The following is a 13,502-nucleotide window of genomic DNA, read 5'->3' as shown; positions in this document are numbered from 1 at the left end:
AAGACTTGATGTAGACTTTTTTATACATAATGCACAAGAATTTATAAAAACAAGGAGATCTTAGACTGGGAACGTTGCAGTGCGCTATGGGCAGAAGATCGTAGTCTGTCTTTTTCAGTCCAAACAGCTGCATTATAGGCATATTGGAACTAACCAAAAGGGTCTCTGCTAATTTGTTGTAAAGGTCTTGCGTATTACTGTTACAACTGTGATGAAAATACATTATCCTCTCCGTAATGTATCGCTAAAATCATGGATGTTAATGGGGAGGCGTCCAGGCCAGACGCTGGTTCACCTGCATGCATTTACGTTTTTTAACAATAGTGCTTTGTCCTTTAAACCCCTCTGAAGTGCAGACTTTTGAACATGCTTTTAAGCTGAATGCCTTGCCTGCCCGAGGCATGTTTTGCTCACAGGGACGTGTTTTTTAGTGAAATATACGAGTTGTTAGAAATAAATGTACCTTTGTAGTAGAGGTGTGTAACGTAACGGTGTACTCCTTCTTTAAAAGCTTGATATAGAAGTGTAAAATGGCGTTGTATTGTAATAACAAATAAATCTTCTATAAGGAGATATCGAGCGTTTTTATGACCTGGGTCATTGGAGACGGGGGAATATGTTATGGAACACAATGCCACGTGCTGCGTGCAGTTCCGGGGAGGAGATGTATTTTAGACATATGCACTATGCTCCATCCAGGTTTAGAAAATCTTTTTCCAGATCACAGCCAGTATGCTAAACGATGGTTTGTTGTGCCTGCCCTCTGCAGACGTCACTACCCGCAGCTAAACCGCCTCCATGTTTACTCCTTAAATGGACTTCAATTAAGAAGGACCATTGCTCATGACAACCAAGCGTCTCTCATGGAGGTGGTAATTCGCCCAGGAGACCCCACGTAGTCTCCTCTGAAGCCGAGAAATTTTCGCATTTTACAGCTCCTTCAATCTTGGGGCAGGAGTGCGCATCTGATTGCTGGGAGCCAAAAACAAGCGCGCACTGAAGCTGACGGAGTGGGAGGGGGAGTGGGGGCGGGCACGCAGGCTGCCAAATGGTGCGATGAATCACGGCTAAAGTGAAAGCAAACAAGTGGTTGCAGGACTCCAAATGGTGCGCGCGCCCGGACGGGTCACATGCACTGTAGTTGGAGGCCTGCAAAGCCACTGTTTGCACTTCCAAAACGCGCTTACTATAAGTCTCGCCAGAGCAGCGCTAAAGCGCTGGTCAGGCGAGACCTAAAAAACGTAAATGCATGCAGGTGAACCAGCGTCTGGCCTGGACACCTCCCCATTAACATCCATGATTTTAGCGATACATTACGGAGAGGATAATGTATTTTCATCACAGTTGTAACAGTAATACGCAAGACCTTTACAACAAATTAGCAGAGACCCTTTTGGTTAGTTCCAATATGCCTATAATGCAGCTGTTTGGACTGAAAAAGACAGACTACGATCTTCTGCCCATAGCGCACTGCAACGTTCCCAGTCTAAGATCTCCTTGTTTTTATAAATTCTTGTGCATTATGTATAAAAAAGTCTACATCAAGTCTTCCCTAGGTGTATCCTCCAAAGTCATGCAGCGGGTTGTACATTCGAGATCTGAGCTATAGTAAGAACGTTTCTTTACTAGCCTCTCTCATTTACTGTGCAAGCGCCATTATTGCAGTTATTTACTGACTGACATTAAGCTCTTAAACACACTACCAAGTGTCAAAAATATCAGGTCGTACTTATGAAATTATGAAAACACTTTATTTTGTAAAATCATTTAAACACATGCAAAAGCAATGATTCAAAAAGTTTGTTCAAAGTTGAAATAAATGTCACAATATTCTACAAAGTGAAATGTTCCGTCGTCTCCACCTTATTTTTTTTACGTTTTGCTCATTTGGCGAGTGTGTTCTGTGGCGCTCGTACCTGCTTTCAGGCCGCCAACTACTGTGCATGTGTGCCGGGCGCGCGCACCATTTGGCAGCCTGAAAGCACTCGTTGTCTTTCACTTTCTCGGCCGCTTTGATGTTTCCGCTTCAGTGCGCTCTTGTTGTTATTCGGCCGCGACTGCTTCCACCTGCCCCCCTTTGCTCCTCAGACTGGCTGGATCTTGCAGGCTGATCTCGCTTCTTTATCAGAAATGTTATCGCTTGTTTTAATTTCAGGCTGGAACTAACGAGCCCTCTCTCCCTATCTTGTTCTCCACCCAACAATGCCCAGCCCCTTTGGACCTGGCACTGCCTCCACCCCGCCCAAAAACCCAGAACTGGTATAAATTACTTCGCTGGTGCCACCCGGAGCATGGGGGCGCTGGGGCGGGGACTCAGTGCCCGGGCTGTCCTCGTGCCCACATCCCTAATAATGCATCCATTTGAATCAGAAGCCACAGTCCTGCAAACTGCATATCTGTCGTTTTTTTAATTTCTCCTTTCAGAGTCAATTAGCCGAGCAGTTGCCCAAATTTCTCCCCCCTTCACCCAATTTTCTGATTGTTTCTCTCTCCACGTTTTGCCCCTAACGGCAAATTACCAGCGCTATTTCCATCTACGCTGCCCTGTGTGGCAAAAAAACAACAACAAGCAGGCACACACACGTGTGTGCGCACAAACAGGCAGGCAAGCTCGCAGAAACAGACATGTCTGTTGGGGCGCGCCTTAGAGACCTGCCACAGAGGTGTTTTGAAATCCTTGCACCTGTGGACTGACTGCAGGCTGCCGGGTAAGTGTATCTAAATTGCCTTTATTCTGCTTTTAAAATTCGCATTTTGTCTCCCGGTGATCTCTCCCTGGGCTTAATTTAAAACACGAGTATTTTTTATCTGTAGTTTCTGCAGTCACATCGACCTCTGATCATTTGACAGATGTCTGCTTGGACAGGGGATGTCGTTACCAAATGCTTGCTGTTGTAGTTTGCAAAAACAATTGTTTCTTTGCATGTGTTTTCCTATTTTAAAAATGTTTTGTTTTGGTTCAACCTAATGTTGTATTCGGATGGGACCGGGGACCTTGATAGATTCTTTAGAAACATCAGAGAGTTGAGCTGGCAGGGGGTAAAAGAAGAGAAAGGGGCTCCCTAGCCAGTAACATGTTTGGATGTATTGCAGATATGAAGACTTCGTTTAGGTAATGTGGTGCCGTGATCACCTGCATGTATTAGGTCCAACTAGGTGTACATACATAAAGTAGAATAAAACATAAAAACAACGGTCGCAAATAACACACAGAGCTTTATTTACACGTGCCCGAATGCGAGAGGATAGATAATGGCGTTGCTTGAACCCTTCCTTTCCCTTGAGTATTAATCAGAATATTTATAATCTGAACATGCTTGGAATAAAAAACAAGCATTTGCAATGCAATAGGTCTCGCAGTTACACGAGTTAAAGCTATTGGCATTGTAAATGACAATGCCAATAGGCATTGTTATTTGCAATGTCAATAACTCAAACTTGCGTAAATGCGAGACCTATTGCATTGCAAATGCTTGTTTTATTTGGGTGGCAGAACCTAACTTTGAATTAAATGTTTCATTGATTTAAATACATTTAATTGAATTAAAATTACTTTTTAAAGACTTACTTTTTAAAAACCCCACCTAAAGTAACTTTTTTTTTCCATTTGCTAATTATGGGTTAAAGAATAAAAGTTACACATAAAAATCATTTAAATTGATAATTTTTTTAAATGTAAGTTACATTTATTTTTAATTGAAAATGTTTTTAAAATATTATATCATAAAATATTTATTTTGTTATGCATATAGCATTAAATTAAATATATATATATAATGCTACATGCATAACGAAATTAAAATATTATATCGTAAAATATTAATAACATTTTCAATAAAAAAATGTAACTTTAATTAAAAAAATAATATATATCTATATATATATATATATCTAAAGCAGTCCCAGATAACGTGCTCTGAATGCACCACAAGGACACAGACTCCAAAGATATGTGCTTTTTCAGATGGTATTTATTGTATTGACATGGCAGTAATATATATATATACATTTTAAGTTGAAATAAATTAATTTATTATTTTAACACCTTTTGTTACTTGGTTCTATATTAAGTCCCTGCCTACAATATTTTCAATGGGGAGGTGTTGCAGTACCAGAGTAACAGGTGGTTGGACATGTGTGGAGCTGGACTTACTCCAGGTCTGAGCAACTAGTGTTTTCTGTCCTTTTTGGTTGTAGTAAATTTAGACTCATAAAATTGACTCCACCCCCTGTTTCAGGGGCTGGAGCCATGTCCATCTACACATCGGAGAAAATGTACACTTGAAATGGTAAACAGCCAAAAGCAGAACATTTACTAAAGTCTAAGTGTGAATTTACACCGATAGATTTACTCGTGCTTAAATGTATCTTTGTGAGCAATCCTCAAAGGCATTTTTTGTGTATATAAAGTAGTGCGCCTGTAGTAGTCTTTTACGTACTCTTACTTGCCTTAGTGAATCGGCCTCAAAGCATCTAAAATGGGAATAAAATGGGATTCAGGGAATATTTATATAAAAATGTGTACAAATAGAGAAGACTATGCCCTCTTTGCACGTTTATTAAAAAGGAGTTGGGCATATTAGGACCAATCCACAAAGAAATGTATGAGTACGAATACAAGTACTCCTGTATTACTAAAGCCATCCTCACCAATACTTCTGTGAATTGGTCTGGGAGGCTCTAGTCCAGTGATACTCAAAGTGCGGCCCTCTTGACCTTTACATTCGGCCCCCCTGGTGAACTGCAGCATGAGCGCTAATATTCAGAAAAAAATGTTAAATAAACGGGCAAGCATTTGTTAACCTGCATATAAATGCTTGCCCGGTTATTTAACAGTTTTTTAGACCTCCTTACACAATCCCAGGCCCACCCAAACTCCCTACCACCACCCTGCTGGCGTCAGTGCGGCCCCCTGTCACACCACAGACTGTACTTTGTGGCCCCTAGGCAAATGTTTGCGAGTACCCATGCTCTAGTCCCATACGTTTTACAGTTTTTTCTTCTTTCTCAAACTGTTCTTTTGGCCATAGAACCGCCCAAAAAATGGGCACTACAGTTCTAACACCATCCGCAGACAATTATTTCATTTTTAGTCCTGTCCTCAGATGTTTTTTGAGCATCTGGCCTATGACATGTCAGAAGGTTTTCCAGCCAGTGTTAGGTGTTGGGTGGTTTTGAGGTGGCCTGCCCTCTCATTGGTGAATTCCTCTCTCATGATGATTCACAATTATAAGTGGGTGTCACCTCAAACGTGCATTGTCAGGACGCTGTTTGCAGGGTTGGTACCGAACTCTTCATTATCCACCTTTACTGGGTTTGTAGACTAGGGGGCAGGGGATCTGCATCCTTTTTCCACCTCAAGGGCTCAGGAGGCAAACAAGGTGTCAGTAGAGGCAATAAAGAAGAGTTCAACTCCAGGCCAGCACATGAAATCAAACTGAAGTTCGTTCGGCCAAGAGGAGGACATTAATGGGGCTACTGGATCATAATCTGATCAGGAGTTGGAGGTAGGGATGGACACCCCTCAAAGCACTCCATACAGAGGTCTTCACTTCTGAGCCTTGTTGGTGTGAGATCTCTCAAAGAATGTGCTGCAACCGAAGCAGACCTGTGATAAAACATCCCCCCTTACAAAGGAGAGATGTATTATCTACTACTTGACAATGTATAGCTGTGGCCCAGGGGTTATGATTTGAGGCCGCTCAGACCCCATCCGTCATCTCAGTGTAAGCGCTGCTCTCTCCTGCTCCATCACGCCCTGCTCTCACTCCAGCCATCAGAAGAGGTATTTCTGCTCCTGACTCCCTGAAGCCGACGACTGGTTACTCACAGAAGTTGTCACCCACGAGGCGTTAAATTGTATCTGAATGAGTTACTGAAATGGTAGAAACAGGGAGCTACTCAGACTAGATTTCCCCAAGTTTTCGTTTTAACTAAAAGTTTAGTAAATCGTTGACAAGCCGCCGGTGCCATGACAGAAGTCATGGCTGTGTATTTTTACCTCAACAACTTCCCATCCGGAGGGAGCTGCATGATGCTGCTTCTTTCTGGGCTAAAGAGTTGGAAAGATAAAAAGTGTCCGCCCCTAAGTTAGTGGTTTCAAGATTCTTAAAGTTTCCATGAGGAAGAGCGGAAATGTTTATGGGGTAAAGGTATCACAGCCACGGATGAAAGCCTGCATGAGTTCAAGTTAAAGGTTGCTGTGTACTGCGGTAAAGATTGCTAGGTTTTGAGGTGACGGTTGCTAGGTATTGGGGTAAATGTTGCTATGCATTGAGATACAGATTGCATTAGGATGGGTAAAAGGCTGAATGTGTCATAGATAAAGGATGCTAGGTATAGGGTTAAAGGTCGCTAGGCATGAGGGTGATGCTCAAAAGTGACATGAGTCATGTGTGGCAGATTGTACTTTGTCACTGAACATTGAAAGTGTAACTGGCTAGCACTGCATGCATTACAACTGTGGACATGGGTAAACATGGCATCAGTCTTGACTCAAAGGCTGCATGAGTCCAGGGCTAAGTGTTGCACGAGTGATGACTTGAAGCTTACCGAGTCATGGGTGAAAGGGTTCATGGGCATGCGTCAAATAGTGTATAGGTATCTAGCTTAGGTCTTGAATGAAAATGTGTGTAAGCCATGGGGCAAAGGTTCCATGGGCAGTGAGTGAAATGATACAGTATGACCTATTTGATCAAATAGTTGTTCAATACATTCCGTCCTACTGGAAGCTGTGTAATTGCTGGTTCATTAGGCTGAAATGTTGACACTGTTTTTAATTTATACCTTGCAAAAGTAGATGATTACAAATCTAAAAGTTTACTACTCTCTAACAACACCCAAACTATAATCAGAGGACAAAAAGAGAATCAAGTTAAACCTGCTCCTCGATTGTGGGGTCCTGCGTTAAGCTGTCTGGTTTACATATAGTCCGGTTTTTAAATGTGTGCTCTGCAGAGAGGCCAGTGACTGGATGTGAATGTAGTATACACACCCTGGCACTCTGAGGAACTCACACTGCCTTCAGTCTCAGTTTAGAGCTCTCGATCAATCACCGTCGCCAGAATCCCCCCCCCCCCCCCCCCAAGCCTGGACTCGGTACAAAGTATGCTCTATACAAGTGTCAAATGATACATGAAAATATGGCATAAATACAACATTTTGAAAAAGCTAACGGGAATTAAACTAGTGATAAGTAAAAAGGGATCGTATCGTTGGCAGTAAATGCATAAATGCTGTAACAGTCACTGTTGAGAAATTGAGCCCCCTTTTATAAATCTTGGGTTAGAGGCGGTATGAGATAACAGTTTTCAAGGGATCGCAATGCATAGCTCATTTGATCTGTTACCTCAATTGCATTGTTGCCAGGGTGACCAGATGCCACCAGTTTCTCTCCTTCGACGTGCAGTTGGTTCACACTTTCTTCTTTGGCTTCTAAACTTCGGTTGATGAAATTCTAAAAATAAGACAGAATGAAGACATGTTTAGTTAAAAGTGAATTCAACATAAGCTTTCGCTCTGAACATAAAACATAACTCAGAAGATTTTTGTCCAAAAAAAAGAAGTGGAAATCGATATGAGAGAGATATAGACGTGAGAGAGATGGAAAGGAGAATTTGATATATTTTCATAAGTCACTGGCACAGATGAGGAACAATGCCCTCACAGACCCTGTGCACATAGGGTTTCAAACAGTCAGGCAGGCAATGCTAAAGCCTGCGTGACCAGTGTTGGTGGCAGAGGAGAGAAAGGGAGACGGTGGGACATGACTAACTCTCTACAGGGCAAGGTGAATAGGTGCAGGTGTCCATTCTAAGCAGAAGAGTATGAGGGTGATCTGACCGGGGAGCCGAGGCCCTTAGAGAGAGAGTAGACAGCCATTTGCCACACCCTGGCCTAGGTTTATGAGTAGCAGCTTAGCAGGCCTAATGAGCACATACCCTCCAGTCATGACAAGGGTAGAGGCGGGCACGAGCATTCTGAAAAAATGTTCATCCGAGGCCTCGAGCTCTGTGGATCTAGTTGTGGGTGGCCACCTGAGCAGAGGATGTTGGGTGAGCCAAAGTTGACCTGCTAACTCCTGAAACCGGCCCAAGGATGCTTGTTTCCGGTCCAGGGAAGACCTGGCTTGGCAGTTCAGGCAGGACTGTTCCCATGAGGAACAGGGTCAAGACTGATTTGCATATGGTTGGGTCTGAACTGGGGTGGTGAAGTGAGCTAAAGAACGATGATGGATTCAACCCAGATCTGTGACTGGGGTGAGTGTCTGAAAAGTTTCAGTGCTCCGTCCATCATCTCCTTGTCTTTGCTTTGCTCACTCCAGTTTATGAGCAGGCATCTCGATTGGAATGTTCCAGCTCAGTCCACGTGTGACCACGGAAAAAGAGGTGGAAACATGTTCATGTGCAACAGCCGGTTTCGGTCCATAAATGTAAGTATCCTAGTATGCCTGCCTCTGTGCAGGCCTGTTTGAACTTGGATGATCACAGGCAGTGGCCAAATACCTCATACTGCCGCCTCCGGCTGGGGTAGTCCAGGTTGCGGTCGCTCCAGTCGTACTGCATGCGGTCCTTCTCCTGCTGGTCCAGCCAGTAGAGCTCATTGGTGCAGCGCTGCATGTAATCTTGCAGTGAGTTGAGGTCCTTCTGCCGCTGCTGGGAGCCTGACTGCATAGTGAGGAAGAGAGCACATGTCAGCATTACCCTTCTGTACAGCCAGAGTACATTTGTTCCATCTCTATTCAAGAGCCTCAGAGGGACTTTACAGCTCTGAGGGAGATACCCATATGCTTCCTCTGTACTAAAAACGTTAAATCACACATATCCTACCCTTTTCTCTTTCTTTCTCTCTCACACACTATGGATGCTAAACACTTATGTTTTTCTTATCTGCTTCAGACTGGCAGTTACACAGGTATATTTATTTCTGAGTGATTATTTAGCATCGCTCACGTCTGCTTGCAATCTGCCTTACGAGGGGCCTTTTCAATATATCATTGAGATGCAGGCATACTCTCTGTGTGAGGGTCCATCTAACCCACAGTGGCTCCCTTTTCACCAGAACCCCTTCCAACATGTTACATCACTTCTATCTCCGCCCCAGCCCACACATCTGCAAAGGCATCGGAAAAGTAGAGTAATAAAAACAGGCAGGCCTTACCAGTAGTTTGTTGTATTTCACCTGCAGGCCACTGATGTACTCCTAATAAAAAACACAACACCAAAATTACTCTTTTTGATTATTTACTTTCATTCTGCTCCATGATGACAAAAGCTGGCAATCACCTCAATCCTACGGGCATTTCTCTAGACACTTTCCTTCTTAACATTCGTATAAGGAGGTGGCGTTTGCTTGGGTAAGTTATTACTAGATTATGTCATGTATATTCTATTCAGTAGTTGACGTCCCCTTAGCATGAACATATATATATATTTTTGGGGGATTTCCGTTGTGTGCTTGGTACTACCTTGGATAGTGTCCTTACCTTGGACATTCAGGTACATGTTTGACCTTTTACCTTTTCAATTCCTAGTACTTTCTTACCGACTTTCCTGTATTCTCGCACGTACAGCAAGTAACTTATAAACTGTGGTTCTCTCTCACAGAGAGTAATGCACGTGACGCTCAAGTCACTATTCTACCACTTTTCCTACTGCTATGCGGTTGGTCCCTTACAAGAGGCTACTATCGCTTGACTTATACCACCATCTTGGCGCACTTCTTTTAATTTTTCCGAGATGACACATTCCAATACATTATTATACAATTTTCACTAGTGTTTTAGATTGGAACACACATCTCTACGTCACTATCTCCCTCACCTTATCACTATTATATGGGTTTTGTTACCCATTAACACCATCTCCAAATTCTTTATGATAGGTTGTCATACACTGATATGTATACATATGTTCTGCAGACTTGAAAAAGTCCAACGGGCGAAACACGTGTCGGCTGCTTCTGCTTGTACATACCAGATATCGTGGGAATCACAAATGGAATACATAATTCACAAAAAAGAAGAAAGATCTTGACGGACTTTGTATTTTTGATCACATTTCTGGTTACTCTTACAAAAACCTTTATTGAGCTGACATCTTGTGTGTGCTTCGGTACTTATCATCTAGTCTGTGTCCTCGCTCCCACAAGCTTTCATTTGCAGGTTTCTCATGGGGATTAAGAGTTTGATATGTTTCATTCATTCCTCCCCCTTGTATATGCACCCGATGGGCTCCTTGGTGTATCTTGATAATCTGGCTGTATGTGACCGTACACTGCTGGGACCACAGAGGAGGCTCGCTTTAGGAAGGACAACATTATAAATGACAAACTTTTCATTCTAACGAATACCCAAATCATGTTTGTTGACAGGTACAAGACAACACATGCCTGGTTTATGTAGACAAAGTGACCACTGAAGGTGTAAAGGCCTACCAATATTTGGGGCTGTGCTTTACCTCTACTCTTAATGGGGATGCACATCATACCCAATAGCTTCATTGACTAGGCCTATCTACAGATTAAAACCGAATCCTTTTCAGTATATACCCTCCCAGGGTAATGTAAGAAATCACCCAACACCTCTAGATTTGATTGATAAAAATGTAACACTTGATGCTTCCTTTCCATAAATGTCTGGTCAGGGCTAGCCTGTTGCTGTTATAACGATGATCACAAACGTGAATGAAAATACAGGTACAGAATCATTGCATGATATGCTACGATCAGATTTACGTCAAAATGGTAACCGGAATTAATGGAAGAAAGAATGCAGTATATTTTTAATATGGTCATAATGTAATTTGTGGCATCATAGGAACGGTAAGCATTTCAAAATTCAATCTCAAAAACCAGTTATTAATTATTTTAGGATTAGCCGGCTACCAGGGTCTTCATTAAGGGCAGCACTAGCATAATCATAATGATGAACACGTTGCTGCAATCCGTGGCTGCTAGCCAGCCACAGGAAACGTCCTTTTTAGGTCTCGCCTAGCGTTGCTGCGCACATGAGTAGCTCGCTCGGCGAGATTTAATGTTTTTGAGGACTTTCAGTAAAGGGCTTTGAGCCCGCACCTCTTTTCCATTGGCTGGCGTCACCGTTTATGCTAAACGGTGGCCAGCCATTGGAAAAGAGCTGTGTGGGTTACCTCCCTTTGGCTTTTTCTGCCGTCCCACTTGGATGGGCTCGCCTGCTTTCCGTTCAAGTCGCAAAGGATTTCTTAACTTTATGGGGCCATGTGTTTAAACACATGGCCCCATAACGACAAGCTCCGTCGCGTGTTTATTTTTGCATCTCGCTTTCACTTTTGAAAACGTGATGCAAAAATAAACCGTAGCTGCCTGGTGAGTGCTTGTTTTTAAAGCACTGCGGATGCACTTGCACGCATTGTTCTTCTCCCGGCCGTGATGCACCAAGGGCTATGGCTCGGGCGTCCGCATTACTTCACGCGGCTTTCTTTATACAGACTGGCCATATTTACAGTTACAATAAAAAATTCAAAAATTAAGCAGCGCTTGCACGCATAGTCCTTCCGGCCGTGATGCGCTAAGGGCTGTGTCTGGTGCGTCCACATGACTTAACAACAGCAACAATGTGTCTATTTCACGAGAAGGGACCTCCGCCGCCTTCCAGGGCCCCGACAGCCCCGAGTCCGCGACCTCCGAGCCGGCTACCTTCGAAGTGCACTACCCCACCGAGCTCCTCTCCATAGACACGCTGCCGCCTGCTCACGACTACAAAGAAGGGGATAACATCACTCTGGAGTGCACGGGCGATGGCAACCCCCTCCTAAAGACTTTGTGTTTTACTTTCCTGGAAGCAAGAAGGGCACCCCCAGCAAGAGCGTCTTCACACTCACAAACGTGAGGCGCAGCGAATCTGGGGACTACACATGCGGCCTGGCGAGCACAAGCCTCACTTCAACGGCCATTGACGTCACTGTGCACTATCTAGATGTGTCCATGAGCCCCAACGGATCCGTGACGAGGATGGTCGGGGATGCCCTCCAGGTCACGTGCACCCCAACCTCCAGCGAAAAGGCCTCCGTGGCGTGGACGAAGGACGGAATACTCATCCCGGCCCAGCTGTCCTTCACGAGCCTTCAGTACAAGGATGCGGGGACATACTCATGCGAGAGCTTCCTCCCGGCCAGGGGTTTGAAGAAGAGGCAGACGCTCAATGTTACCGTGGAGGGCAAACCGCGGCTGACGGTGACCAAGGAGGCCAGCAAAGACGGCAAGACCAAGACGGTGACCTGCCAGGTGGAGGGTTACCACAAAGCAACGGTGCAGTGGGTCAGCTCCAGCGGCCAAGACCTCCTCAATGGGACCAGGGAGACTGACTATGCGAACCTCAAGTTCTCCAGCAAGCTCACCATCTCGCCTGCAGAGAATGCCACCTTGACCTGCAATGCTGAAAACAAGGTGGACAGGACCTCTCTGTCCATCAACGTCTCTGCCATCAACATCCCCGAGCCTGACGAACCAGAGGAGGAGGAGGTAGAGGGGAAGGACCGCGACCAGCGTGCCAGTGACCAGGCTAAGCTGGTGGTGGGCATTGTGGTGGGCCTGCTGCTGGCAACCCTTGTGGCAGGCGTGGCCTACTGGTTCTACTCAAAGAAAGCCAGGCAAGGGACCAGGCAAACAGACAAGGAACTTGGCAACTGAGAGGAGGTCAAAGTGCTGGGCGAGAACAACCACAAAACACAAGCATGAGCGAGAAAAATGGCCAGTGGGCACACCAAGAGAGCAGGCTACAGCGCTTAAAGGGGCCATTCGGGGAATTATGTCGTAACAGGGCTTACAACCCAGCCAGACGTCATCAAACCCCTTTTATTAAGGGTCCAGCAGGAAAGGGTACAGTTAATGTATCAGCAACATGGATTTCTTATCGCATACTAATTTTACTGATGATGACTCACAAAACAGGGAAACATTTCCCTAGAACTTGAACTGATAACTTTACATTAGCCCTTTAGTTTACCACTGCCTTGAAAGGTGTTTATTTAACTCATAAAATATATGGGATGTTCTAGCGTGGTTTGCTAATAACATAAAAGAAAATGCAGCATAATTTAGTATACGAAATGTTCACCTGTGGTTGCCACCCTCTTGTAGTTTTAGTTGCATTCAACATTACAACTTCTTCTCAGTGTTGCATTAATACGGCAGTGCACATTAAAGCGAAGAAATTAAATGCACTCCGACTCGAGGCTTTTCGTGCAAGGAATTTAACTTTGTCTGTTCTTTCATTACACAACGCCTTGGATTAAGTTGTGAAGATTGCAGGAAGAACACAACTGTGTACTCTGGGCGTCTGTCTCTAACCCTGCCTTTCTCTGCAAGTGTTACACAAATATTCACTAATCGTGCACTTGAGTAGTGAGGGAAGGGATCACGTTTGGTGACAGATCTACCCAGGCTCCCCAGTGGATCACAATTGTGTCACAATATATGCGTTCGGTGCACCTGTGCACAGTGCGGGCCCGGACTTCACTGGTGGT

The 13,502-nt window shown here is 44.3% G+C and overlaps 1 protein-coding gene and 1 pseudogene across 2 annotated transcripts in view; one reads left to right on the top strand and one right to left on the bottom strand.

Moving 5' to 3' along the window:
* The window catches only part of PPL (periplakin), a 302,110-nt gene that overhangs the window by 124,142 nt on the left and 164,466 nt on the right, over positions 1-13,502 (bottom strand). For both annotated transcript variants that reach the window (XM_085632211.1, XM_085632212.1), the window contains exons 6-8: positions 9,160-9,201; positions 8,505-8,666; positions 7,349-7,456 (exon numbers count right to left, since the gene is read on the bottom strand). In XM_085632211.1, the coding sequence (XP_085488337.1) occupies positions 7,349-7,456; positions 8,505-8,666; positions 9,160-9,201 (312 nt within the window). The remainder of the gene's footprint in view (positions 1-7,348; positions 7,457-8,504; positions 8,667-9,159; positions 9,202-13,502) is intronic.
* LOC146789850 (CD166 antigen pseudogene) lies at positions 10,668-12,714 on the top strand (annotated as a pseudogene).

The sequence above is a fragment of the Triturus cristatus genome, chromosome 10 (assembly GCF_964204655.1).
Source record: "Triturus cristatus chromosome 10, aTriCri1.1, whole genome shotgun sequence".
Classification (NCBI taxonomy): Eukaryota; Metazoa; Chordata; class Amphibia; order Caudata; family Salamandridae; genus Triturus; species Triturus cristatus.
The sequence above is the reverse complement of the archived record's forward strand: the minus strand, read 5'-3'. Positions and strand labels throughout refer to the sequence as shown.